General features: G+C 37.3%; 1 protein-coding gene across 10 annotated transcripts in view; it reads left to right on the top strand.

The window, feature by feature from the left end:
* Window positions 1–26,379, top strand: part of RBMS3 (RNA binding motif single stranded interacting protein 3) — a 703,009-nt gene that overhangs the window by 200,499 nt on the left and 476,131 nt on the right. For 7 of the 10 annotated variants that reach the window (XM_068206323.1, XM_068206331.1, XM_068206308.1 and 4 more), the window contains one exon: window positions 14,198–14,371. The exons of 2 other annotated variants lie outside the window; for them this stretch is intronic. In XM_068206323.1, the coding sequence (XP_068062424.1) occupies window positions 14,198–14,371 (174 nt within the window). The remainder of the gene's footprint in view (window positions 1–14,197; window positions 14,372–26,379) is intronic. One more of the 10 variants, XM_068206349.1, reaches the window with a different exon arrangement.

Raw genomic sequence — 26,379 nt, 5'->3', positions numbered from 1 at the left:
ATCACAGTGATCGATGCAGCAAGGCCGTATCAGACCATTAAACATCTCTTGTTCCATGAGCCACTGCTAAATGCTTCAGAACAAGGTGCCAGATATACTGTGCATAATAAGACTAGACTATCCTGCCCAGAGAGTATTAATCTTTCTTTTATACCCTGCATCATGAAGATTTATATCCTTTTAAAGTAAACAACAAGTTTCCTATCTAAGCCTCCATCTTTTTGTTCTTGCGAAGAAATGAAGTTTTTACATTCAGCACAGGATCAATTCTGTTAGATATTTAAGTCTTTCAAATGAAAATCTTTTCTATGATTCTAGTACTGTAACGAATCCTCTGAGCTCCTGTAGACTTCTTCCTGTGCTTACAGCTGTGCATATGCTTAAGGGTTCTTGGTGCACTGGAACCTTGGCATCCAGAACAAAACTGACATCCAGGGCCTGAATGACACCTCCTAAAGTTATGAAATTTTTGCAGATGAATGGTTATCAGAATCTTGCCAAAATGTATGACTGTGATGTTAAAAGAGACAGATAAACACTATCTCTTCTGCTTCATCTAACAAATTTGCCTTTCTTTGATCAGCTGGATGTGATCCATGAAATCAAATAATTTCTTAAAATTTGCCTTATTAAATCTGAATTCTATTGCTTTTATTCCCGCATATTTTTTCTTGAATTTGAGGATAGAAGGAAATATTTACTTTTTTAGAGTAAAATTTTCTGTTTCTTAAAAATCTTTTTTTAAACTAAAAATGGTTTTTCATCAACTAATTAAATTGTTTTGCATTAAATAATATTTTCTCTAGAGAGTTTTTTATGAATTACAATGTTTCTGACTCAAATCAGAATATTGGGCAGCAGCAAAAAAAAACCCCTTATGTATGTTCTATCAATTTGATCTATCCATCTAAGTTAACAATTCTTATTAGGAAAGTCAGTGTAGAAAATACACATTCTTTTGTATCATGGCCTAAGTAAAAGAGGCCTTTAAAAAAGGTGGGTAACCTCAAATCATGGTGTGACTAGCATTTTTTCAGCATCCTTTTTTTTTTGTTAAAAGGTTGACAATGCCATCAAATATTTGAATAGTTTAAGTCTGTCTATTTCATTGCGCAGCAGTATCTGCAGTTTGGGTATAATGACCATCTACAGCAGATATTTCTAAAATTACAGGAGATAGCAACATAAATATATTTGAATTTTCTTCAATATTTAAGCTGTAGACTGTAATGTTTTTTCCTGTGTCTTTCTGCATTCATGTTCCATAAAAGCTTACAGCAGACAGTTAAAATAATTATATTAACCCTTTCCTCCTAAATAAATGTTTCTTTTAAAATATATAAGTTAAAAAGAATGTTCAAAATGTTGTAACATGGCATTCTTAATTTCAACATTTTCCCCTCATGTAATATAGACATAGATGTACGCATGTAAATATACATAGCCAAATGAGATGGAGTAAAGCTCTATTATAATGATTCAGCTCCTCAAATTTACGTCCCCCATCTTTGCTCTTTTATGCTGTTAGCTTCTTAAATCCACCTAATTCGTGTTCTTGCTTTTTGCTTCATTAAAAAATTAGTCTGCCATCAGATTTAAATAAAATTGGAAACGTCCTCTGTGTTATTCTGCCTGTTGTTATTTATTCCACTTAATTATGCTTACATGATATATGTGGATTACTAGAGGCCTTTCTGTTGTTGTGTTTGTTCTTGATCATACAAGCTTTCATACTAATTATATATTATAATTATAATTATATAATTATATACCTGAAAATTGACCAAAAACCTGATTCAGTGATTAGATGATTGGTGATTGATTTGGGACTTTGCTGTTAAAATTTGAATGGACAAAAGATGTTACACATTCTCCTGTAGGATGAAAAAGGCGAAGCAGTAAATTCTGTTACAGAGGCCGAGAAAGAGCTGTGATTGTTTAAGTCACATAAAAAGCCTGATTCAGAGGTAATGGTGATTTTTGATCTTCCAAATAATAGTTTTCCTCCTCAGGTGAAAAACCATCTTTTTATTCCAGATATAGTAGATGAGATTCCTTTCTTTTATATCTATACTCATTTACTTACCCTCTTAGTATCTATGAAACAGTTCAATAGATACTGAAAGTTGCACTTAAATAATCATGAAGCTACTTATAGGTGATTGGAACTTTTAAAATATATTTTAAACTGAACAAATAATGTGCCTCCAAAATATCTCTTTAAGAATCTTCAAAATTTCTGAACTGTTCACATAGAATAGGGTAACTAATTTTGTAAGCCACTGTACAAATCTTTTATTATTACTGTTTTTTCCTGTTTCTCCTATAAGGTCATGGCACCCATACATGTTGGGATACAAAAGAGTGAATACACTGTATGGGAAATTTTCCTGAAATTTATATTCTAAGCACAGAGCTGCAGAGATCATCTACTGACATAGAAACATGAGATTCAAAATATGCCTTTTAAAGGAATTTCTAGGGTATTAATTTTCTGTTAATTCTCTAGCATTTTAAGACCAGTGTCCTTACAGAGGGGTAAGAAATCTTCTCATCTTCAGGCTTTGGAAATACAGTCATCAACTCTAGAAAGACTCTGACTTGAGAAGCAGAGGTTTTAAACCAGATGGGAACAATGTGACAGGACAGTGTCTGTTTAACCTCAGAGCCTTCTGCTGTGGTTTCTGGCAATCTTCTCTCTTCTGCTCAGTCTCTGTTAATTTCTCATCTGATTTTTGCAGACTGTACATGATTGCTGTACTTATATTTTAAAATCTGGATTTTAACATTTTAACAAACATTTGGGAATATGAAAGGAGGTTCTGGTTACAACAGAGAAAAACACAAAAGTAGAGGTTTTTGTCCCCCTGTTTACCTGTCAAGTTTATGAAGTTCAGTAGGAAGGATCTGAATCTTCTTCATCCTGTTGGGCAGTAGGGGAAAAACTATCTTAGGCTGAGTTGCACTGAGTTATTCCCCTAGCTGTCAGTGTTTCCTAAGTGAAGAAGTACAGCTCCACATGCCAGGCTTTGTGAGGAGCTTCAGCTGGGTTTCCTCTCTTGAGGCTCAATGACTTCTCTTATTTGAGCACCCTCTAACAGGATTCAAAAGATCTCTGCTTTCCACTTAGAGCCCCTCAATGTGTAGTGTGTTGGGCTTACTTTTTCTCAGCAGTGTAATTTCATGACAACTGAAGCTATTTTCAGACCTGTCTGTGTTTTTCTTACTGCAGTAACCTTTCTAAAATGTAAGTAATTGGCATTTTGTTATTGTTATTTTGGTTTATCAATTCATAAAGTATAAAAGCCAATCTGAAACACTTGTGGCTTGGCCAAAAGCAAGTCAGCCCTGTATCTTTAGCTGGTAAGAATAAAAGGAGTGACTTATAGTTTGAAGGAAAAGGACTATTATGGGGAGGTTGATTGTTTGCATTTACATTGATATTTTATAGTAAAAGTGTTATATCTAGAAGCATTTGACTGATACCATCTTTACATACAGTAGACAGTGATGCACGAGAGAACTGTGTTTAACTCAAGAAGTAGTTTTGACAAAGCTTTGTCAGGGATCTGTTTGCTTATACTCATGGTTTACTTTGAGGTCATGAGTAGTCCCATTGTTGCGAATGCCGTGCAGACCAAAGCCAGAGAAGCTTTACATGGTCAGATGTTCAGCATGAGTGCCTCGTGTACCTCATGCTGCACTGTTCCTTCAGATTCACTAAGTGTTCCATTAACTTAATAATATTTTTGTTTGTTTGTTGATGCCTGTGTCTCCTTCATACTAGTTTAGACTACAGGATTGTCAATAATCTGCAGAATTATTTAGATTTCAATAGCCTTTCTTTGCCTTTTTTTTTCCCCAAGGGAATAAAAGCAAAACTAAGAAAATCTTATAAGCTCTGATCCTATAGCATACTATCATTTAGGTATTTCTATTGTCTTTTATTTTGGAAATTTTAATGTCATTTTTCATTAAGATTTACTTATTTTATAATGAAATCTGTAACCATATATTGATGTATCCTGGAAAACCAGTTCTTGCTTCACTGAAATCATACAATTTATAGTCAACTTCCCAGTTATAATTTGCTCATCTCTCTTCTCCAGTATGAATGCCCAAAGCTTAAGGGAAGAAAAAACAGCTTCTCTTGACAACTGTGTGCATGTGCCTGTGTGCATGTTACTCCATTCTGTATTTGATACTCAACAGATATCTGAGGCAGTTGAAATTGATTTGGAATACCCTGAGACATGGTCTTGAAAATGTCTTATTTTCTTTTTCTCTTTGTAGTTCATTCCACTTTCTCTTTTGTTTTTTGTCTGTCCTACTGAAGTAATAGAATTATTAGACTGTCTATTACATTTCTAATGGATCAGTTGAGTACTGTAAAAGACAGAGGATATTAGCCTTTTCACATTCAAATGTGTCATATACAATATATGTGGTTCTATAAATAATTAATTTGAGTGAAAGGCCTGTCTGAGTATGATTCCACTGAGTAAGAAATAGCTTTTCATTTCTGGATTTCCTGGCTATCCAGTTTGCTCCTTGCTATTTAAAATGTCCATGGAGCATTTTCAGCCCAACAGAAACCTTTGGCAAATCCTGATTCAAGTAGAAAAATTCATATTAGGTTTTCATTTAAATTTAAAAAGATGATTTTGCCTGTTCTATTTATCTGCCTTTTTGCTTCATCCTCCTGTGTTCCTTTGGTTGGATCTTTGGGGCTATGTTGTCTGTAATGTCCCTCAAGTGATCAAACGTCTTGGTGCTTAACAGATAATGAGAGTTCAGGCGTGATATTGAAAAGTGAGCTGTAATTTTCCCTGTATTACTTAATTCCATAAGAAATGGTGCTGAGCTTCAGATTGTTGTGCTGGAAATTATAACTCCACGGTCAGAGAAAGCAAGCTGTTTTATTGTCAAGGGAGCAGGAGCCTGTTCACCAATCAGCAGTAAAACAATTTATGGGGGGAGTATTTGTTTCTCCAGCAGAAAATAAAAACTGTTTGCAGGGTATTGTAGCTAATGACAGGATGGATAAATCATGCACCTGCAGAACTCCTGGTGTACAATAGATATAATATTATGGGAAGGAAATCACAGCTTTGATAAATGTCCTAATCCCACAGTGAGGTTTACAAAAGCATGCAAACCCATCCACAGGAGTTAGCTGGAGTACATTGGTTAGTTTTGTAGGATTTATAGAATTCTTCCCAGTGGCCAAATGTGTTTCATAACTGCGCTCATTTAGTAAAGTAAGCATTTTCTGTACATGAAGGCTTGTAATATGCATGTGATGTTGGAATCAACACTTGCCCTACTGGGGCCAAGGAAAGAAATTTGACTGTATTTGGTAGAATTGTAGAAGTGATGTTGTGCCACGGACATTTTTCAGTTCATAAGCATCCCTCTTCCCTGATATCTCAGTCCAGATTACATTCACTGGTTAATGTTTCAGATTTGCTTAAATTGTCAGCCAGTTGTTACTCTTGGGGTTGTCTAAAAAAAGCTGTGTAGCTGTGTATTGCAGATCTAGTGTGAGGAAAATGCATTTTGTATCCAAGACAGTGGTTGATTTATTGTTCATGGAGTAATTCAATATACATTAAGTAAACAGATACATCAGAAAAAATGTTAAGATCTTGTAGAACATAGTGAAAAATACCTTTGGGTACTGTAAAAGGAGAAGGAATTCAAGTGTTAATGAAATAATTATTTTTCTACCCAAACTATCAAAAAATAATGAGTTTCACAAAAGATGTTAGCTGTCTGTAAAAAGTCCCAACTTGGCACATAGGTAAATGCTAAAATCAGTCATTAATCTGTAAAGCTCCTGAACTTGTGTTGCAGTTAGTGTTACACAGAAAAATAAGATGTAGATATAAGTGGTTTGTTGAGTTACAACAGAGTATATATAAGAGCTCTGTGTACTTGGAAATGTGATCCTAAGGAAATACATTTATAACAATAAATTTTTTTTTTAAATTTTTACAGCACCCTGTTTTGTTCTGTAGTTTACCAAGGGAATGCTCTAAGTCCCAAATACTGCTGTGTATTTTGCAGAAAATTCCTTTAAGAGTGGTAACAGGCACATACAAAACAGGGATTCTTAGACCTTGTAAAAAATATTACTCTGGAGATCTGTCAGTGTTATGTTCTGTATGTTATCAGCAATTATCCTTAGTAATACTGTTCACCAATAGCCTTTCTGATCTAGAACAAATTCTTTGCCTCTGTGACTTCTGTGCTTAACAGCTGCTGGTTTAAGAACATAATTTTCTCCAGTTACTCTGTACAGATGGGCTGCATATGCATTTGTAGGAGTATTGCATCGAGTGGTTTATTTTATGTGGGTGACTTCTTTAGAAATCAGAAGTATTCAGGTTATCTGTGAAAGGGTCTTAACGTGTGCTATCTTACCAGAGTTTACTAGAAACACTCAGTTCATGCTCATCTTGGGTTAACACAGTGCATCACTGCTTTAAATTGCAACCGTGATGTTTTAAAAAAAGGCTGGAGTAAATTTAACAAATGCCAGTGTGATTTATTTTCAGAAAATAATTACTTAATGACCTACCATTACAAGGTCATATTCAGTGTCCTTCTGAGGTTGTTATGATTTAAATTTATCACAATACATTGACTAAATAATATTCTGAACAGAAGAAACTTTGACATGGCCTTACTTGGAGTCAAGATATTCACTATGTTTAAAAGTAAATCAAAGGTTTAAACTAGACCAAAAAGAATCCCATTTGGACTAAATACATTTTAATCCCAGTTTACTTTTTACAAAGAAGATAACCAAGTTAAACAAATAAAATTCATACATTTTGGAAAGTCACCTTTCAATTTCCTTTCTGTGAAAGGAAGACATACAAATGAATGGTCCAGAAACATGAATGTCCCCATTCCATATGTCTTGGTACTACATGGGTAACAAAACCATTAGAGGCGTCTCTTATGCATGCAAAATTCCTTTTCTTATTCTGGAGAAATTAGTTTGAAGTACAGGAGCATTTCCTGAGACTCTTGGCCTTTGCACTGACTTTGCCTCCTGAGAGCTGGTGGTGGTAGTGCTTTTGGAGAGGTGTGTGTGTGCAGAAGTTGACTGAAACCCAGTGGTCTCTTGCTTAGAGAATTATCAGGTAGCAGCAACTTTTTGGTGAGTCCCACACAGGTTGCCAAGAGGTTTTAAGGCTTTAATCTGCATTACCACTGGCCTATCTCCTATTAATAATTCTTTGCCCCTGGTGTGGATGCTAAGATGGCAGAAAACCTGCCTCTTCATGGCCTCTTCCTCAAGCTGTGAAGGCCTTCATTTTTTCAGCTCTTCTGCTCACTCTCTTGTAACTACAAGAGTAATGTTTCATATTTTGCCCAGGAAAAAAATGCTCTTGGGATTCGAGTAACAGTTAAAAGTACAACATGAATTACAGTGTTGTCACTGGAAATGACAGCAATTCTAACCAGAAAGTGTGAAAGCCATATATATTTTGTTTTCAAGGCATAATAATTCTGGGGGAAAATAATGAATGGCAAAATCTTTTTCTGGACTACATTCCTTGAGTTATTTGAGACCTATCCTAAAAAGTCTCTCAACTTAGCACTCGTGCAGGGCCCCAGCTGTAAGTATTCCAGCTGTGCAGGCCTGGGTCCCTTTCACCTGGCTGGCAGGGAGCCTGCCTGCCAAGAGAGCATTCCTCTCTCACTTATTGGGAGGGGGAAGATGGGCTGCAGATCCTGGCTTTTGGCATGATGTGGGGCAAGCGCTCAGTGCTTTTGGATCCTCTGGATGAGCTGTAATCTTACATGTATGCCGAGGTATGAAATACAGCTTCATCATTTCTCTGTGGTTTCCGTGGAATGCTATTTCTTTCAGTTGATCCTGTTTTTCCAGGTAGAGCATATTGAGTTTCAATCCCATGTCTGGAAAAACAATGTTTCTCTCAAATTTGAAAATTTGATCATGTCTCTAAGGTATTTTTTTTCTTTTAAAGTTAGGAGACAAACTTGATAAACTTGAAATCTGCAATGGCCAAATATTAAAAACTCATTTCTTAATGAAACAGACGTAATCTGGTCCTAGACTGTAAAATATTTGCAAGCTATGGTGAATGATTATGTTGAGGAAAATAGCAGCACAAAATTCCTCCTTTCTGCCATTAAAACAAAAACCAAAACCAATCTGCAATATCTTCCATGTTTAGTTTTCATAACAAGCCCATAAGAAAAAAAAAAAAAACAACCTTTGCTCTTCAGTTTCCTAAATCTTTAAGGTCTCTCAGGGGGATTTTGAACTAACATCAGATTTGGTTTGCCAGTTTCATATTTTCTCTGAGCATTAAAAAAACCCACAACATTTTAGCTCATGCAACAATGTTCCAAGGAAGCTATTTTCATTTCTTACTTTTACAGATCATAGGAAACCTTTGATTTCTAGTATGGGAACAGTAGTATTTTGTAAAGCATACAAACTTTTAAGAGTACAGGACTGTGCTTTGCATCATGGCCTGATCCAAATACAGGCATAAAGTTCCTGGAAGCAGTATCTCCAGAATGGCACTTTGTCTCCTTGGCTTTTTCCATCTTCTGTAATCATTTTAGCATCCAAAATAGAGGATGTCAAATCCCTTGAAGGGATATGGGAAGAGGGTGGATACCCTTTCAATCACAATTCCTTTCAGGGAAAAAAAAAATAAAAAACCACAACAGAAGATGCAGCTGAAGACAGAACCATTCTATAATGAAAATCCAGGGGACTGAAAACAGCTCAAATTGTGTGGGCTAAGAAAATGACATCATTGCTCTGTAAAGTTGCTTTTAAAAGATGAGGAAATGGGAGGCTGAATTCAGATTCTTACACCTCTTTAATCCCACTTGTTTTTTGGTTTTGGTTTTGTTTTTTTTAAAGTCAATGTTAGTCAAGAGGTAGTGTGGTGGAGGAGAACATTTGAGCCTCTCCCTTCTTTTGGAGTGCCAAAGCCAATAATAATCATAGCATCTTGGAATGTTTGGCAGAAAGGTGTCTGATAGATGTAGTAAATCTTGTATTTGATGTGGTGTAGAAATTCAGAAGTTAGCATATAGTTTTCCTGTTAGTTTAATGCATGATGACACTGTAATGCAAAAGAGTGGAGGGCACGGGTGTGATGACATGAAGACTAAGGCTGTGTCAGAACTATCAATTTTGTTTAATGTCCTAGTCCAAGGGTGTGCTTTATTCACTTATGAATAGAGAGGCTGCTAGTTCTTACATCCACTATAAACTTTAAAAGTTGGAAATGTTGCACCAGTCAAAAACATTGCCATCATTTAAAATGTGCACAGTGCTTTGATGATAAAAAGTGTTCCATAAATACTATGTTCTATTTTTTCCACTGTTAGACTTCACACTTCAGCTATTACAAGAACTAAGAACCGAAAGCAGTTAAGCTCAAGAATTACTAAGAATACTAATAACACTTTCCACTTCACTCATGCTTATGTCCAAAAATATTCAAATCTTTTACAAACACAAGGAAAAGATTACTCAAAATGTTTTAATGTAAGATTATCCATACTTATAAACCAGAGAAATTAAGGCACAGAAAAAAAAAGTTACACTTTAAAATATGCTTAGACATTTAAATTTTACTGATCTCGATTTTACATTGTATTAGGCCTTTGGGGTATAAAGGTGCTGGACTGGCTTACTCAAGGAAAAGAAAATTCTCTTCTTGCTTTATAATATTTCTTATTTCTGGCAAGACATAACAAGGAGTGCAAAAGTTTTTGTGTTTTTTTTTTTTTTTTGTTGATTTTGAGTTTGGTGATGGGCTTTGTTTGTTTTAATATAATAATTTTCTGCAGAAGTTTTCTGAGAAAAGGGGACTGCGTTGTCCCAGAAGTGGCAGTTGTGATCTGCCTTTGACAACCTAAGAGCTATAAATAAGACATTAGGATTATGGGGAGAGGTGATTCCTTTTCTTGATGGAATCAGTAGTTAAGAGGAGAGAGACACACTTCTAAATCCTGAGTAAAAGCTCACGTGCCACAAGACCTGCACCAGTTTGTGGTGAGCCAGACACCCGTCCAGAGGTTCTTTTACTCCCCCTCCTCTATAAAAAAGGGGTGGAAAAGCTCGTAGGTCAATATAAATACAGGGTGATCATTTAGCAATTAGCTTCACAGGCAAAACCAGACTCCACGTGGGAAAAATAACTTAGTACCAGTTCAAATAAGTTGGCATAGTGAGAAGGAAGGGGAAATTATGACCATACCCAACCCTTCTTCCCTCTGCCTTTTTCCCAGGTTCAATTTTAGTCTTCTGTTCCTGAGCCTGAGCCTGCTTCCAGCTCCTGCTGGCACAGGGAGGTTGGATGTTCTCCCTCTCCTGCTCCTCACGTTCATCCTCTGCTCTAGTGTAGGCCACAGTTCCTTCAGGACATCTCCACCTCCTCCAGCATGCGTTTCTTCACAGCTCCTGTCCCACGCTTGCTCCAGGTGGGCTCTCCAGGGCCTAAGGGGAGCCTTCTCACCCTCCTCCCGCTCTGCCCCCGGTGCTCACAGGCATGTTTCTCACTTTTTCCCTCACTCCCAAGCAGCGTTTTGCTCTTTTCAAATCCATTTTCCCAGAGGCAACGCCGCCTTGGCGGCAGGGCGCAGCGGTGCCCTGAAGTGTGTGGGTGGTGGCAGCCGGCCGGGAATGGCAGGGAATGGCAGGGCATGGCCCCAGCCGCGCCTGGCAGGGCCTGCCCTGCGCTGCCAGCACCTGGGCACCTGCCCCCGGGCACCACTGTCCCCTCCCAGCTCTCCCAGGTGGTCCAGTGTCTTTCCCAGAGCTGCCTCTTCACTATGCTGAGAAGGCTGCAGACGTATGCAGCATTTTGCTGAGCAGAGAAAATCAAACCATCGACTTTTGGAGTCCCTGGTTTCACATCCTTGCTCCCTGACCACCTGAAGGGACCAGGCTGTCCTGGGACTTTGAGGCTGGTAGTGCAGAGATCCCTATTTTCTGGCAGACAAGCTGCATTTCTTCAAGATTTCAAAGACAATTATCCTGTGAGTGTCTCCACTGACGTTTGCTTTATTTTGCTATGTGTTTTGGGTTTTTTCTGGAAGTGATCCAGCAGCAAGAGAGCAGCTTTTATGGGTTCAGACATGGTGGTCCCTGACCAGAGCTGTTCAGAGCAGAGGGGTCTCCTCTCAGGGACCTCTCACCCACGGCTCCCAGCCAGCCTGAGGGGTCTGTGGGAGCTCATTTCTGTGCCTCTGCATCCTGAGAGATCTGCATGGGAAGGACACCCTCTGCATCCTTGGTGCTCTGAATGCCTCACTGTTCCTAATGCACCCTGTGTGGGGTAGGAGCTGGGGGGAGAATATGAATGGGGCAGAGGGGCTCAACTCTGTGCCTGGATTTAGCACTGGGGCTGAACCGTGCCCCCAGCATGGGGACAGATCCGGGAGGGTGTTTTGTGTGGGACACAAACAAAAGCCGGGCAGAAGGCTGCCCAGCAACTCAGGTAGGCTGTGTGAAAAACAGGCTAATTTTTGCTCTTTTTCTCTCAGAAGTGAACAGGGATTGTGCACATCTATGTAGTGCCAGTAGCAGATCTCTCCTTACTGTAGTGGAGTTTGCTGCCATTGTGAAAATAATCAATTAACAATTATCACAACTAACAACGCACCTTTACATCCCATCAGCCACAGATACCTTCCACTGGTCCATACAATGAAAACCCATCAGAAATGATAGCAAGGAGCAAAGTTATTATTAGGATAGCTCAGTGTTCACAGAATATTCAATAAGGGATCAACTTCTCAAGAGAAGTTAATAAGCAGGCACACTCGAATACCTGAAGTTTATAGAGGGGAGAAATGTACAAGGAAAAGTACATTAGGGCTAAAAATCTACTTGATGTGGCCAAAACAAAACCAAGCCTTCATCTCTTATGTAGAAGCAAGTCTACCAAGGCCCAGAAAGAAAGATATGTCTTTGAGGAGTGATTTGAAAGATAAGTAATATGTCAAAGGAAAGAAAATGCAGTTTCTGATCTTTGGGGAAAGAGGGTAAAAGGGAAGGAAAAAAAAAAAAAAAGAAAAGAAAAACCCTTCATTGAAAGTCCTCAGGTTTTTTTTTTTGTTGGGTTTTTTTTTTTTTTTTTTTGGTGTTTTTTTTTTCCTAGCTGTAGCTGTAGCCTCTTTCCTTTGATTTGTAGTAATTTAAATTCATACAAAAAGATTTATTTCAAATAAGCCCCTTTAACTGTAGGGGCAGATATTTTTTTCTCCTAAAGCCTTTTGTAAGAACAAAGTAACCACTTGTCACACACAGTGACTAATGAGAGTTTAGTGTGGGTTTTAGTGTTCATTCATACGCTTTGTGTTCAGCTAGTCGTAAGTTAAATCTTTAGAAATCACACCGCAGGAATCCTTCTCTTAGGAGTGGGGGCGGGAGGCGAATCTGTCGAGATATTGAGAGCTGCTGAGCGGAAACTGCTCTTTTCAGGCTTCCTAATCGGCGGCACAGGAAATAAACACATGCAGGAAGTCGTTTGGCCTTTTCCTGAACTTAAAGTTTATACAGCAATTGATAACTGAGGCAAACTTTGTGTACTTAAACTTTTGAAAATTAAATTAAATTAAGAGGGCATGTTCAGCCCATGCCAGCATGGCCTATAGTTTCTGCAAGCGGCTGGTCTAAATACAGTATTAAAAATTGGAAAGACTACAGCGTATATATTTTTACAGCTAGAATGTGTCCTTGAAACCTTTTTGTATGTCTTTTCTCTGTTGTCTTTTCTTCCATTTCTCTAATTCTCTCCCAATGAAACTGAGCTGAAGCATTGAAATCAAACTGAAAGTCATGTTTATTAAGCTGTTTTCTGTGCTTCTACACTAGACTATGCTCTTTCATCCTTTCCCTGACCTTCTCATTTATCTTGTAAGCACTTCAGGGTAAGAATGGTTTTGGATCATGTGAAACACCTTGTTTGATGGTGGCCCATATTGATATTTGGTTAATGCTACACATATGATGTATAAGAATTGTCTTTGAAAGTAGGGTAAAAATAAATGAAGTGTCATTCTTGAGTATAGCTTTTGAAATTGATAGCATCAATTTGCTAACAGGGACATTTATAAGCATTTCTAAGAAATATTATTTGTGTTTATATTTCTCAAGCTTTCCCTGTATAAACAAGGTCACCGTAAATTTAATGTGCTAAAAAGAATAGGTTTAGTTTTATAATAACTACAATTAGCTGGGGTGAATTTGCATGGGAAATTTAGAACACCTTTGCCAATAAAAAGAAAGCAAGAAAAACCCAAATGAAGAGCAGAATATGGAATGAAAAATACATTTGCATGTCTTTGAAGACCAACCTAAATACCTGCTAAAAATGCATCCACTCCTATGCATCTTCTACTCTTTTGAAAATTGATTATTTTTTGCTGCCCTAATAAACCACCCCTAACAGTGTAGATGTTTATTAGGAATATTTTTCATAAAACAAGGACTAGAAGCAGAAAGTTACAATTAAAGTAAAAGGAGAGAAGGACAGAAAGAATGCATATGACTTACATATCTGTAGTCCAGGTTACTTTCAGATGAAATAATTGAATTAAAAAAAAAAATCAATCAAGATGTTAGATTTTTTTTCCTAAGTAATTAGAATGTCATAAAATTTTATAGTGTGCTTAGAATTTTGCATATTTGATATGTAGCTTTGTGATGGCTCAACCTTAGCTAGCCACTAGATGGGATTTCAAGTCTTCAAGAAATAGATCTAAACATTGGCCCCAAACTGCCATTTACTGTAAAATGGCCATAGCTGATCAGTGGTTCAATAAATGTCAATATAATAAAAAGACATGGAAGTTTCTACAATTAATCTTGGGATTGTACCTTCTACACATTTTCAGAACATCTCCTTACTTCTATCACTTATCGATTGTCCATTTGATTTATATCCCAGCCTGAAGTCTGACAGTCATCAGTCTTCCTTTTGGGTATTACAGTGACATAGCTCTTTCACGGATATCTTTGATGGAATCCATTTTTTGCTTTTCCCAGCTCCTTCCAGGAAACATTCAAGTTAGTTCCAGACCATGTGGCATTATATGTATGCACAATGATGACTTATAGCTGCATTATTTGTATTCTACCCTAAAAGCTATTTTTACGTTGCATTTCTTTCTTTTTTGATAGTCCAGCTCCACAGTGAGAACGTACCAAAACAGTAAATCGAGAGTGACCATGAGCCCTGGCTTTAGCTCCCAGTGGAATAGCAGCCAACCTGCTTGGAATACATACACCTTTCCAAGAGCAAGCTTGCACTACCAGTCTCATGCTAGCTACACCTACTGTGCTGGACATCCTGCTGTAAGTAATGAAAACCTTTTCTGCAGTTACCTGAATGCGCTCTGTTATTTCCTGGGAGGTGGAGGCACTCAGGGGCTGATGGTTCCGCACCCTTCTCCAGCAGTCTTTATGTCCCATGCCAGACAGAACAGCTCACATATACTAGTCCTAACCCTAAAAAAATATTAGTTTGCGTCTTAGACATAAGCAAATGTGAAAGTTTTATGCCTCAGTACAAATACATATATTTTTGTATATTTAGCATTCTTTCTCCTTGCATGAAATTATTGTTGTATGCCCGGGTTTTGGTGTCAGAAACATCATCTGAAAAGCAGCATTATATAGGGCCTCATTTCTGTTTCTGGTGAGCCTGTCAGATGAATGAATTATTCTTTCTATTTCAGACATTTTAAATTGTGTGGATTAGTCAGAGAAGGAGAGCATCTCTTCTTATCATTAGATTTGTTTAGACTCACTACTTTATCTTTAATGTGATTAGTGGTGAACATGCAAGCTTGTTGCTAAGCAAAGACTACTGGTCTTCTATAATTGCATGAACTGGTGGCCAAAAAGAATGGGGAAGGGTGGCTCAGTGTTGTTGTGTGTTTTAATTTGACAGTCAGGAAAGGGTCACAGTATAGGCTGACGGTGAGTTTTGTCATATTGGTGTTGTTGACTGCTTATAGCAGAGCCATTTCATTCATGTAGTTTCTGGTTTTGAAAGACCCCAAGAGAGTTAATGGGGGAAAATCTCATTAGTGTAAACAATCTTCTTTTCTTTCCCACTCCACAATTTGTTGTTTTAATGTTTGGATTTGAACTTAGCTTTGGACATTGGGCTATAGAACTTGTTAAAAGACATAGCATCTTAACCTCCTGCCGTGTGTAAGTAATGAAGTTTTGCCATCCTATAGTGAATTCCAGTAGGGAAACGGGAAAGTGCAGCTTTTGGTACAGAATGGAAATTTTGCTATGCAGTCTTATTGCAAGGTCATTGTGATGTGATTTACGTTTGCTATCTTACCTGCCAACAGACTTCTGGCCAGAAGTTTGGGTTAGGAATTGTCTCAAACATTAACATGGTAATTGAAATAAAGGAGAGGAATAAATTTGTAAAATCTTACCTTTTTTTTCTGGGATGATGAGTTTTCAGAATAAATTAAACATCTCTATGGATTCTTCTGTTTGCTCACTTCCATTATGGTGTCATTGAAAATGATAAAAACTGTTGTGAAGAAATGTAAAGTATTTAACATCACAAGGGCTCAGATATTTTCCTTGTTTAGAATGATGGCTCAAAGGAGTCCCATGACAGCTTAATTTATCTTAAACTATGGGTATTCAAATAATTAACTGCTTCTTTACTTTGATAATTTAGAATAAACACTATCCCCTCTGTGACTCAAGGTTTGACTCTGCTTAGCAAAAGAGCATACAAGAAGAATCCTGTACTTCCTGGAAGAGAGTTTAAAATTTGAATTGAAAATTCAGTCTTTTCAAGCTACTTCCACAGTTCCTCTTTCCTTTGTTTAGACTAAAGTTGAGGGTAGCTCCACTAGAATCATAGTACAATATCTGTAGGTTGTACATATACAATCTCTGCGATATTTGTTTTCATTTAGCTTCTTAATATGTAGTCACTGGAAATGATACATCAACCTGGGAGTTGATTTATCTGATTGCTGAAAAGCAGAAATTTTAGAATGTGCAGAATTGCATAAACCTTTGTGCAGATTGGTTGATTAGCCCTGCCCTCAGTGTCCCTGGGTTCAGACATTTACAAACTTGGCACATTTCTTGGTTCTGGCTCATCTGAGGAGCTGTTGCAGTGCTACTCAGCAGAGATTGGACAGATTTCTTAAACTGGTGGTAAGAAGCTGTAACAGGTTAGCTGCCATTGCAGCGCCTACTGCTGTGATCACACGCTTTTTCCATACCTTCCCTGCTTCTGTATTCTCTGAGGGTGAGTCCATAAGCAGGGCCGGGGCAAGGCATTCCAGGAAATTCAGCTCCTCCCTTCTGCAGCATCAAATGAATTTCAAGTTTCCAAGAAAAAAAAAAAAGCCTTAATATTTGGTTGGATGTCTGTTTCATTGTATATTATGAAGGTAGAATTAGTCTAGTTCCTGTTTCTAACTTGGATTTGTTTAATCTGGGCTCAAACCAACCTTTTTATGGTAAATGACAATTATAAAAGCTGCATACAGGGGAGCTCCTTTATTTGTGAATCTTCCCAGTATTACATGCTCAATTGGATATCTACTTTACTTCAGAGGATTTTATTTGCCCTCATCTGACACAGGTTCACCAGAACAAGTTGTAGGTTGTAGAGCTGTATGAAGCTGTTTCTGCAAAACCTACTACATGGAATATTTCTAAAGATCATTGCAGTTCTTTGACACTTTGGAGGCTAACAAACTTACAAGTGCTTTGCAAGTTCAAGGCAGACAAATGTCAGGGAGTTGGATCTACCTTTGGAGTACTTAAAGATATTAGTCCCTGAAGACATCACCAAGAGAAAAGCCTTGGATTTCTCTGCTGTTTGGAGAAAAGCTGAAGGAGACAAAAAAGATTAAATTTAATTGGGCCAAATGTAATTAAAAAAATTATCTTTTTTTTTTTTTTAATCTAAATGAAAGAAAAAAATATCTTATAAAGTGCAGCGTTAAGAGACCCTTATGACTCTGGCTGGTACTGACTATGTCAGAGCCAAAGGTGAGGTTTTTATTTTGTTTTATCAGAGAGCACCCTTGGCATCTCTCTTCCATAGTGCTGCAATCATTGATTAAAAACAGTCTTTCCACCCTAGGAAAGAAAAGAACAGGAAGTTTATTTAAACAGGGTAATTTTTCAGCTCTTGAGTTATCTAAGGGAAAAACAGACTGCATATCAACCCAGTCAACAGTGCAATGCAGTTTTTGAACAAACAAGAAGGTGCTAATTTCTAGCTATACTGGGAAGCAGGATAACCTGCAGGATCTGTGTATACTAATATAAATTATAATGTGGTAGATGGTCCTTACATAGTAATTTTTTTTTTTTTTTAATATTAGGGGCTTGAAATTCTTCTGGCATTCACACTCAGAGGCTTACAGCCAGAAAAATACAGCATGTATTGCTCAGAATAGGAGAAGACACCTAGTCATGCTTTTCTCTCAAACTTTCTTTACACAAGAAGATTAAAAATAGACAAAGTAATTCTGATTATTCCTGCTGGGCAAGATAGGAACCTTTGAGTGATAGTGTCCTTTGAGCACTTTCACATCTACACAGGTTTCCTACCTATGCTTTTTCAGAAGTCTCAAAGACTCACTTCATGTCCCTTTCTCCACATTTTGCTGGAAGGATGATAGAATTTCACAGATCTTCAGAAATCTTGTTCATTGAATTAACTCTAACAAAAGAACTACTTAGACTGTTCTGTTGTTTTAAAGAAACACATCTGTAAAGTGATAAAATAAACACAGATCTCATCAGCTTTGGAGTATTCCAGCTGAAATTGTAAAGGAATCTTTTATGCCTTTCTTGGATATTCATGTAGCAGTCTCAGATACCTGCATGCTCACCATTGTAAAAGTCAGTCCTTACTTATGAAGGAATTTGACCATGTGATATTCTCTGATGAAGCAGACAGAGCTGTTACAGAGTGTGTTACCCTGCAGGGTTTGAAACCTTTGTTGTATGCCCATGGGATGGTGAATTTAGCTGTGTGTATTAATTTCTCTATGTGCATACATGTCTGTAGCATGCACAATGTCTTTGAAATCCTTATCTAGATACCCAACCCAGCGTACGTAAGACTTCCAGCTAGAATCTATTCTGCACTCTAACAGGATTTGGTCATGCTCCACTAAATCAGTGACAGCCTTCAAAGCATGATTGGTTAAATCTGTAGAGTTATTATTTGGAGCTCTACACATAATGTTTACAAGCTGTTACGTCTGAGATGTCATATATGGATCAGACAATCAGTTTGCTTAGCAGTCCCTATTCCAACAGTCTGTCCCCAGACTTCTTTCTACGGCTTCTTTAAATGCATGATTGCTTCTAAAATTATACTGTTAGTTGGAATGTGAAAAGCAGAATTAAAAAGAAATGTGATGCAGAGTGCTATGAGACACTACTGGCATTCTTCCACTCAATTCTGCAAGCCCTAGTAGGATCTCAAATCTTTAATCTTAGAAACCTTAAGACCCAGTAGAAGGAGCTGTAGCTCCTTTTACACATTTCCACTGACAATCCTTGGATAGAAAAGCAGAAAAGGAGCAAGGCTGTCACTGTGGACAAGTCTAATGGAAGGGCTTACTCACTGTCAGCATGACTATGCATAGTCCACTGGAAAAATTTCCAGTTCCAGGTAGGTAAGCCTCATTGCTGATGACAGAACTGCCGGACTGCAGCATTGCACAGCTGTAATGCTTTATGTAAACTGACCTGATCATTACCACACAAATTGGATTAACATCTGTAGTGAGCTCTCAGTGATTGACTGTTTAAACAACTTATTTTGTATACATTTATAAAATTAGAAAACCTACCATTTTTATGGAATTAGGTAATAGAATGTTTAGGAACCACCTGGGGGTGTGAGATACAATTATCAATTTGTATGCATACATATGTATAATGGCTAAGTTATTAGTTTTAAGTGTATATATACATTTATATATATATATATATATCAAACACAGATCAAGTTTTTGGCTAAAATCTTTGCAGAATGATGTAGGAAGGTTCTCAGTGCAGGGCTGAAGTTGGTTATCAATTTCTAGTTTTCTGATGTGATCCTCTTCTCTGAAATGTAAACCTAATTAGGGGACACATTTTTGTAAGTGAAATATTCTACTCAAAGTTGGTTCTATAACACCAAAATAAGAGTGACAGAAACAATTTACTGATACATACCAAATTCACACATCATATACCAAATATGATGTGATGCATTATAATGCAAAGAATTATCTTTCTTTAAATTCAGGAAGCATGCAATACATAGCATGGGTGTCCTATTCCAAACAGACCTTTATTTCTCTAGGAATATAAGTAGAAATGATCAGCGATCAAGTTTGGTTTGTGATTTTTTTAATACTAAGATCTTTCCAGTAAGTAATTCTGTTGCACCTCTCCTTAGAGAGAAAGTGCAAAGAGTGAAATGCTTATGCCGTATAATCCTGTCATCACTAATTTCCAAGATATCTGTTTAAACAAAAGCTGTCACTTCCTGATCTGACTTGAGCCTCCTGCCTGATTCATTTTGTAATGTCACGAACAGTGGATTGTGGATTCGTGGAGCAGAGCTGGTCTGATTAGAGAGGAAGAAACTTCTTTTTACACATGCACATCCTTATAATCAGCAGTGATGGGAAAGGAAATAAATAGTACAGTAGGCATGAATTGGGAAGTGTCTCTCTAAGAACCTCTCAATTACACTTGCAGTTCTGAAGTCTTGGCTTTCTCTGTCCTTGGTGTTAACCCTTTCTTACCTTCACAGGCCTTTCATGTGTGATTGCTCCCTACCATTCTCTAGCCAGTATTTCTTTGGTGCTACTGGCCCTTGTCATTATAATGGCCACAGCTGAAAAAAAGTGGAAATTGGTCCAAGAAATTATATACTGTTGAAGGACCATTGAGCAAAATATCTGCCAGATGTCACTTTGGTCACAGTCTTACAGTATATAAAGTGTAAAGGATGTGTTTTGATCTTCTCAAGTTGGTGACAGCTCCAGCTTTCCCCCATTAATTAATCTGGGGAAAGATCAAGCACTGGCTGGAAAGAAGTAGGTAAGAGAGTTCCCAACCAGAAGTAAAAGAGAAGTGTATCACCAGAAGCTATTTTATGTAGTTGCTGACATGTTCCTTATGAAATCCTGCAAGAACAAGTGAGAGTATAAAATAAAGAGGCAGTCATTAAAGTGCGAATCAAAAGGATGACATCTCCATTGCTAGGTACAGTTGTGCTATAAGAGAGAAGCTGTGCCAGTTAGGAAAAAAGTAATGAAGGATTGTGGAGAAAGGAATATTTTTAATTGACGAGATGTTGTAGCTATCAGGTGCAATGAGTAGCTTAGTGATCAGCTGCAAATCCATATGCTAACTGCTGACATAAATTATTTATTCTGTTTATCTATTACCTCCATCTACAGGAACAGAGCCTCAAAAACATGAACTTATTAGGCCGCTAACGTAAAACACATTTTCACTGTGGCTTGGCTTTGGAGAAGAGAGGGTGGAAATTTCAAATTCCCAAACAAATATGTCTCTTAATTAACTTTTCTCACCATCTGTGCTTACTTATAGCTGAGGCAAGCGGTACCAGTGACTTGTGAGATTGCTTTCAATGCTGCCTCTTTAGGCCAGCTTTTCAAAGCAGCAATCACATGCAGTTAATTCTGATCAGATCAGCTTATCAGCTCAGTTCATTGTAGTGCTTTCATAACAGTTCATGTGTGACAGCCCATTAAAACTTGGCCAGGCCTTAAAAAAAAAAAAGAAATCACAAAATCCACCAATGGATTTTGCATTCCGCCTTTGAGTTATCCAGCATATTCGTTTTGTGTATTAAGCTTTGACGTGGAACTATAGTGAAGGGTTGTAGGGAAAAGTCACTAGCAATATAGAACTCTAACCAAAGTATTTAAGGATGTTTCACCTCAAAGAGTAGTTTTATTCAAAAATGTGTACATGATGCTGTAATAATTGTGTTAAATGCTGCCTGTGGCTCTGCTTGGCTCTTGCAAAGGCACAGTGCTGTGGATGCTGCCTGCCAGGTCTGTGAAGTGTGTGAAAGGCCATTGCCCATAGGTAATTCAGGTTGACCAAGTGAATTTTTCTGTTCTGGAGTGGATGGCAATTACACTTTTGATGGATGGCAATTACAATTTGAAGTTGCCCTGCTCCAAAAGGGCAGTGCCTCTCAGAAGGGAGGGAGAGCACTGACGACACAAAACCCTTCAACTGACTCGCAACAAACATTTTTCAGAAAGCCTAGGGAAATGGAGAAGTTCCACGTGAGTTTAGAAATGTTTGGTTTCAGAATTCTGTTTTTTTATTTGTAAGTGTTGTTTTAGTGTTATTTTTTCTGGTATCCTCTACTCATTTACACATCACACATATTATGGTCTGTCATTGTTTCTCTTAATCTTAACAGATTAAGAATTTTGTAGATTGATGTTTGTTGATGCCTTTTATTGATTTGTTTCCTGTGTTATTTAACAGAAAAAAGTCAAATTTTCTGCAAAAATCACAGGACAAAATAATTTTTTCAACAATTAATGCTAGCAGGATTGGAAAAAATCCCCTGTAAATAACTAGTGCCCTTATTTTCAAGAAGAAAGAATTCTTCATGGGAAGTATAATTGAGATATTTGAAATTACTGAAAGTACTTGCACAGATATATCCACAGAGCTTATTTATTGGTAAAATAACTACTGCTAGAAAGTTTCTCATCACCTCCAAATGCTAATAAAGTCAACCATTTTGGAGATGGGAACTTTTTGTTTATAAGCAGACTCTATGGGAAGCAAGAATTTTCTTGCTGATTCTACATTTTTTATTCTTGCGTACTCAAGTGGAAGAAACAGAAAGAGACTTTAAAAACCCAAACCAGATGCTGCTTTTTTTCCCCCTTCCTTTCTTTCCTTTTTTTAAGAGAAGAAAATTCCCTAAATTTAGACTGTAAAATAGGCTTGTAGGAGGTAGTAAATACAGATCTTAGTAAATGTCTATAATTTACAGCTACGGATATATATCTACCTATACATATCTCTATATGCATTTCTGTCTGTATTCATGAATGTGTGTCTATATATATGTATATACACGCTTCCAGTGTTTGTTTTGGTTTTCGGCTTTAATTTAGCAAATAGGAGATGTATGGTTCTAATTTAGCTTCTCCATCTCATTTTCAGTAAGCCAGACAGGTTGTCTTTAGGATTTGTTAGTTGAGGTGATGAGTTCCTTCAGGCTCCAGAGAAAATCCTGGTATTAGGGCTTGACAGTAGATGCTACAAACTGCCAACCTGTCACATGTTTTGGAGACACCTGACACTTTTTGAAAGATTGATTATCGCAAAAGGCCAGCAACTGTATTGCTTTCATTTTAAATAATTAACACGCTCAGGCAACTTCCTTAGATTGCAGCCTCCAAGGGTGAAGGGTTTTGGACTAGTCTGAGCAAATACTACTTCAAATCTTTTTGCTGATGGACTTTTACTCTTCTCTCTTAATTTTAATTGTGGTTATTGATTTTATATAAACCCACCTAATTCAGTGAAGGCATAAGGGATGAAACTTTCCTTTTGCCCTTAGACCTATCTCCTTGCCTTGAGGATTTATTTACACCAGGGATGCTATTCAGCAGCACTGTCAACAGCAAGTTCTGTTTACAAAGGGTGATGGAAGAAATGCATGTCTGTGGGAAATATTGATTTGTCAAAATTGAAATGTTCTTTTGATGACATTTCAGTTTTTTCCCCTTGATAAATTTCAAATGTTGCTTTACTGTAAACCCAAATGCTGACCAAAGATCATTTGTCCCTTGCTGATTTCTGACATAAGTTCCACCAGTGATTTAAACACTCTGCTGAGAGCACATGATCTAAAAAAGATCAAAATCCTAGAGTTCTTTGCATGTCTTATTTGTTAAGCAATCTAAATTTTCATCTTTGTCACCTTTTTCACCTTTGTCACCTTTGTTGAAATGTTTGCTCTTGCTTTTATTAGCTGGATGTCCTCTAAAAGAGACACCTGAGAGACATTGTGATCTATGTGTCAGTCTTGGGCAAGTTTTTCATTAATTTCTCTGCTTTTGTCCAGTTTCAAGGTTTCTGTAGGAGAACTTCATTTTGAGGAGACTGAAAGTGTTTTGTAGAAGGTATTTCTGCATCACTGTTAAAGGAGGGAGCTGGAGTTTTTGAGAGGAAAAATAGAGATCCACAAAATAACAGGCTTTATTTATTTCTGAAATCCAGGGACAACTCATCACAGTGCTGTGTTGACTTTTTTCTTGATAAGGACGCTATTGACCTCAGATTTTTATCAAAACAAAAGAAAGTCGCCATCACAAGGCATGTAACTAGATGGGACAGAAAATAGGAAGGGAAGCAATGGTACTGAAAGAGATCCTACCCAAGGTCCTGTAGCTGTTGGAGGAAAAGAATGGCAGTAAGCTTTGGTTTTCCTTCATTCCAAGTTGTTACCTTATCTGTCAAACCTGGCGCTTTTCTGTATTTTTTTCAAGTATATAACTCAGCAGTGTTTGCTTTTGTTCTAAAACCTGTAACTATAAGGTGATGGAGGTGTTTTAGTGAAGCCCAAAAGTTCTAGCTGAAAGGAGGTGTGTTTAGTTATGTTCTTTGCTTTCCACCAGTGTTTCTCTTCTATCCAGTATCAGGTTCTCATTAAAGATGTCAAATACAGGCATTTGTGCTTTTGGGAAAAGAGAATTTCTTTCGGCAAGGGCATCTCTCCTCAAGGCATCACTCCTTTGTTTCCTTTTTTTTCTTCTATTTTACTTGGGTGCTGTCAATATTTTAATATAGTTTGTTTTTCCATGGCATTTACCTTTTTAGCCGTAAGATGGACTGCCTGAATTTTTGCCGAAGAGACTGACAACCTTTTGGTTTCCCAAGGAGGAGAATATTTTTCCATTTATGTACAAATACCTCTCTTCCTTGGGTATATAGTTGCTTCCATGCAAGAGGAAAAAAATTGTAAGGGTCTGGAAATATTACAAAAGTCTTTGCAGAGATTTTCTTCAGTATTTTCAACTTTCATGCTTTTTTCTTGTCTTTTTGAGCACTAGCCCTCTGGCATGGTCAGGTGCTAGGAATTTCCTGGCACCAAAGGCAAATACTCTGTTGAGGCTCTGTCCTTCTGCCCTGGTGACCTGTCCCTGGATGCCTGCCAGCATGGCTTGCTCTGCTGAAACCAGAGCTGCTGCAGATCTCCGTGCCAGCTGCTTGTAGTCAGGGAGAGCAAAACTCAGCCTTTATGTTCAGCATGGTCACAAAATCTTTACAATTGGACTCTGTCTTAAAGGTCTTTCCCAATCTAAATGATACCACGAACCTGTGACACGGTGTCAAGGTTGTCAGGAAGTTCCAGCATCTTCACTTCTGCTCTGTGCTAGGTTCTCCTACTGCATCTCTGTGTGGTCTTGGAAAAGCCATGTGGTTATATTTGTTCCCCCATCCTACTTTATTTCTTTGTTTGTATCCTGTAAATGAGAACATTTGCCCACAAACACTTAGATGTGTCATTGAGCTTTTTTTTTCTTTTTTTTTGTTTTTTTTTTTTTTTTCTTTTTTATTGTCAACGATTTATTTTTAAAGTAGGATCTTTTAAACTTCTAGAAAGCACCTCAATTTTTTGCTTTGTTATCAGGGCAGTCTCTCTTTGAAGACTTCATTTTCTTCAGAAGCTGCGCAAGAAAATCCTCATATTGTATACAGCTGGGTGAAAGGTTGGATTGAGTTGTTTTCCTGCCAAACTATAAAGTGATTTTCTTTTTAAATCTTTCTTTCCATTTGGCTGCTGCTTAATGTCTTTTGTCTGCTTAAGGAGGACAGGTGCAATTATTCACCTCTGAGTCCTGGGAAAGAAATAGTAATTCAGCATGGTCTCTTGGAAAGGAATGTAATTCACTGCCCTACATACAGTACATTATGCAAGACAAACAGAACTGTGAAAGCTGTAGCATTGTAAAGGAGAGCATACGATGAACAATGCCTGATACCAAGTCAAGCTGTTTATCTTAATATTTTGTTTGGGAGTTGGAAAGTAAAAGAATTAATTATATATTGAAGCTTGATAGAATTGCCTTTTCAGTCTTAAAAAACTCTTAGCACTGCTATGTGAGGAAAAGGATGTGTTAACATTCTCCAACTAGTTCGTTGGGATGTAGATTTTAAAGCAGTGAAAGTAGATCCATCATTACCTAGATAATTTAATTTTTTTTTTCCTTCATCGTGATGAAAATGGGGACCAAGATTTCAGAAGCGTAATTCAGAATCTGTTTCTGAAGAGTGAAAGTTCTCACTCTTTCCTAAAAGAGCAAATCTGTCCAGTACTGAGTTAAGATACTCAGGGTACATAGGGGTTTCAGCCCACAGTGAATATATTCAATATGTAATTAATAACTTAATGATAGAAAATATCTGCTTACAGAACAAAATTCTGCATTGGGTAAACAAACAATTTCTAGCTGCGGTCATGTAGAACTGCAGAGCAGCTTTTTCCCATCATACTTGTTACATGAGAATTACACAAAATGAACAGATTTATTTTAAAGCTATTTAATTCAAATTAAAAAAAAATCCCACCTGTGGGGCAAATAAGTCAGGTTACTGCTTGTGTGTATCATAGTAAAGTCTTTTTATTTCAGTTCCTATTTTTACTTGCTGCTAATTTTATGACACTTGTATCTTTCCAGAGAAACCTATGATGCTAAAGGGGTGCTGTTGTATAATTTTGAACAGAGTCCTTTTTGCACCTCATAGTCAAAAATGTCAAATGCAGTTATTTATCAAATCTTTTCCTCCCTTGAAATGCAAGACAATGATCTATGGAATAGTTACCTGTCTCTTCTGGCAGTTAAATGTTCATGCTTCCCCACTTCCTCCTGCATGCTCAGTTACATCAGGAACAGAGACATAAACTTGATGTTTTCCAATAGAAGGTGTCTGAAGCAGAAGTTTGGTCAACTTGACTTTTCTGAAACTCAAAATGGAGTAATTTTGTAATTCTCTGCCATCACATTTTTTGGTCCCCCTCCATATCCCCCTCTATACCTTCATGCCCCACACCTTTTTTTTTTTTTTTTTTTTTTACTAGAGTAGTTAATTCAAGGTAAAAGGGGCAATAGAAGGAGGACAAAAATTCAATTTGTTGTTCTTACAGCCAAGTATTGTACAATAGGGAAACTGACTATGGAAACTGTGTCTGCTTATGGTAAGATGTATAATTCCTTTCAGAGAAAATACAGGCTCCTGTGTAGATCTAAAAAAATTCTCAGAATTTGGGAATAAAA

This window comes from Anomalospiza imberbis, chromosome 1 (genome assembly GCF_031753505.1).
Source record: "Anomalospiza imberbis isolate Cuckoo-Finch-1a 21T00152 chromosome 1, ASM3175350v1, whole genome shotgun sequence".
In the NCBI taxonomy this organism is placed as follows: domain Eukaryota; kingdom Metazoa; phylum Chordata; class Aves; order Passeriformes; family Viduidae; genus Anomalospiza; species Anomalospiza imberbis.
Note: the sequence above shows the minus strand (reverse complement) of the source record. Positions and strands in the feature narration are given on the sequence as shown.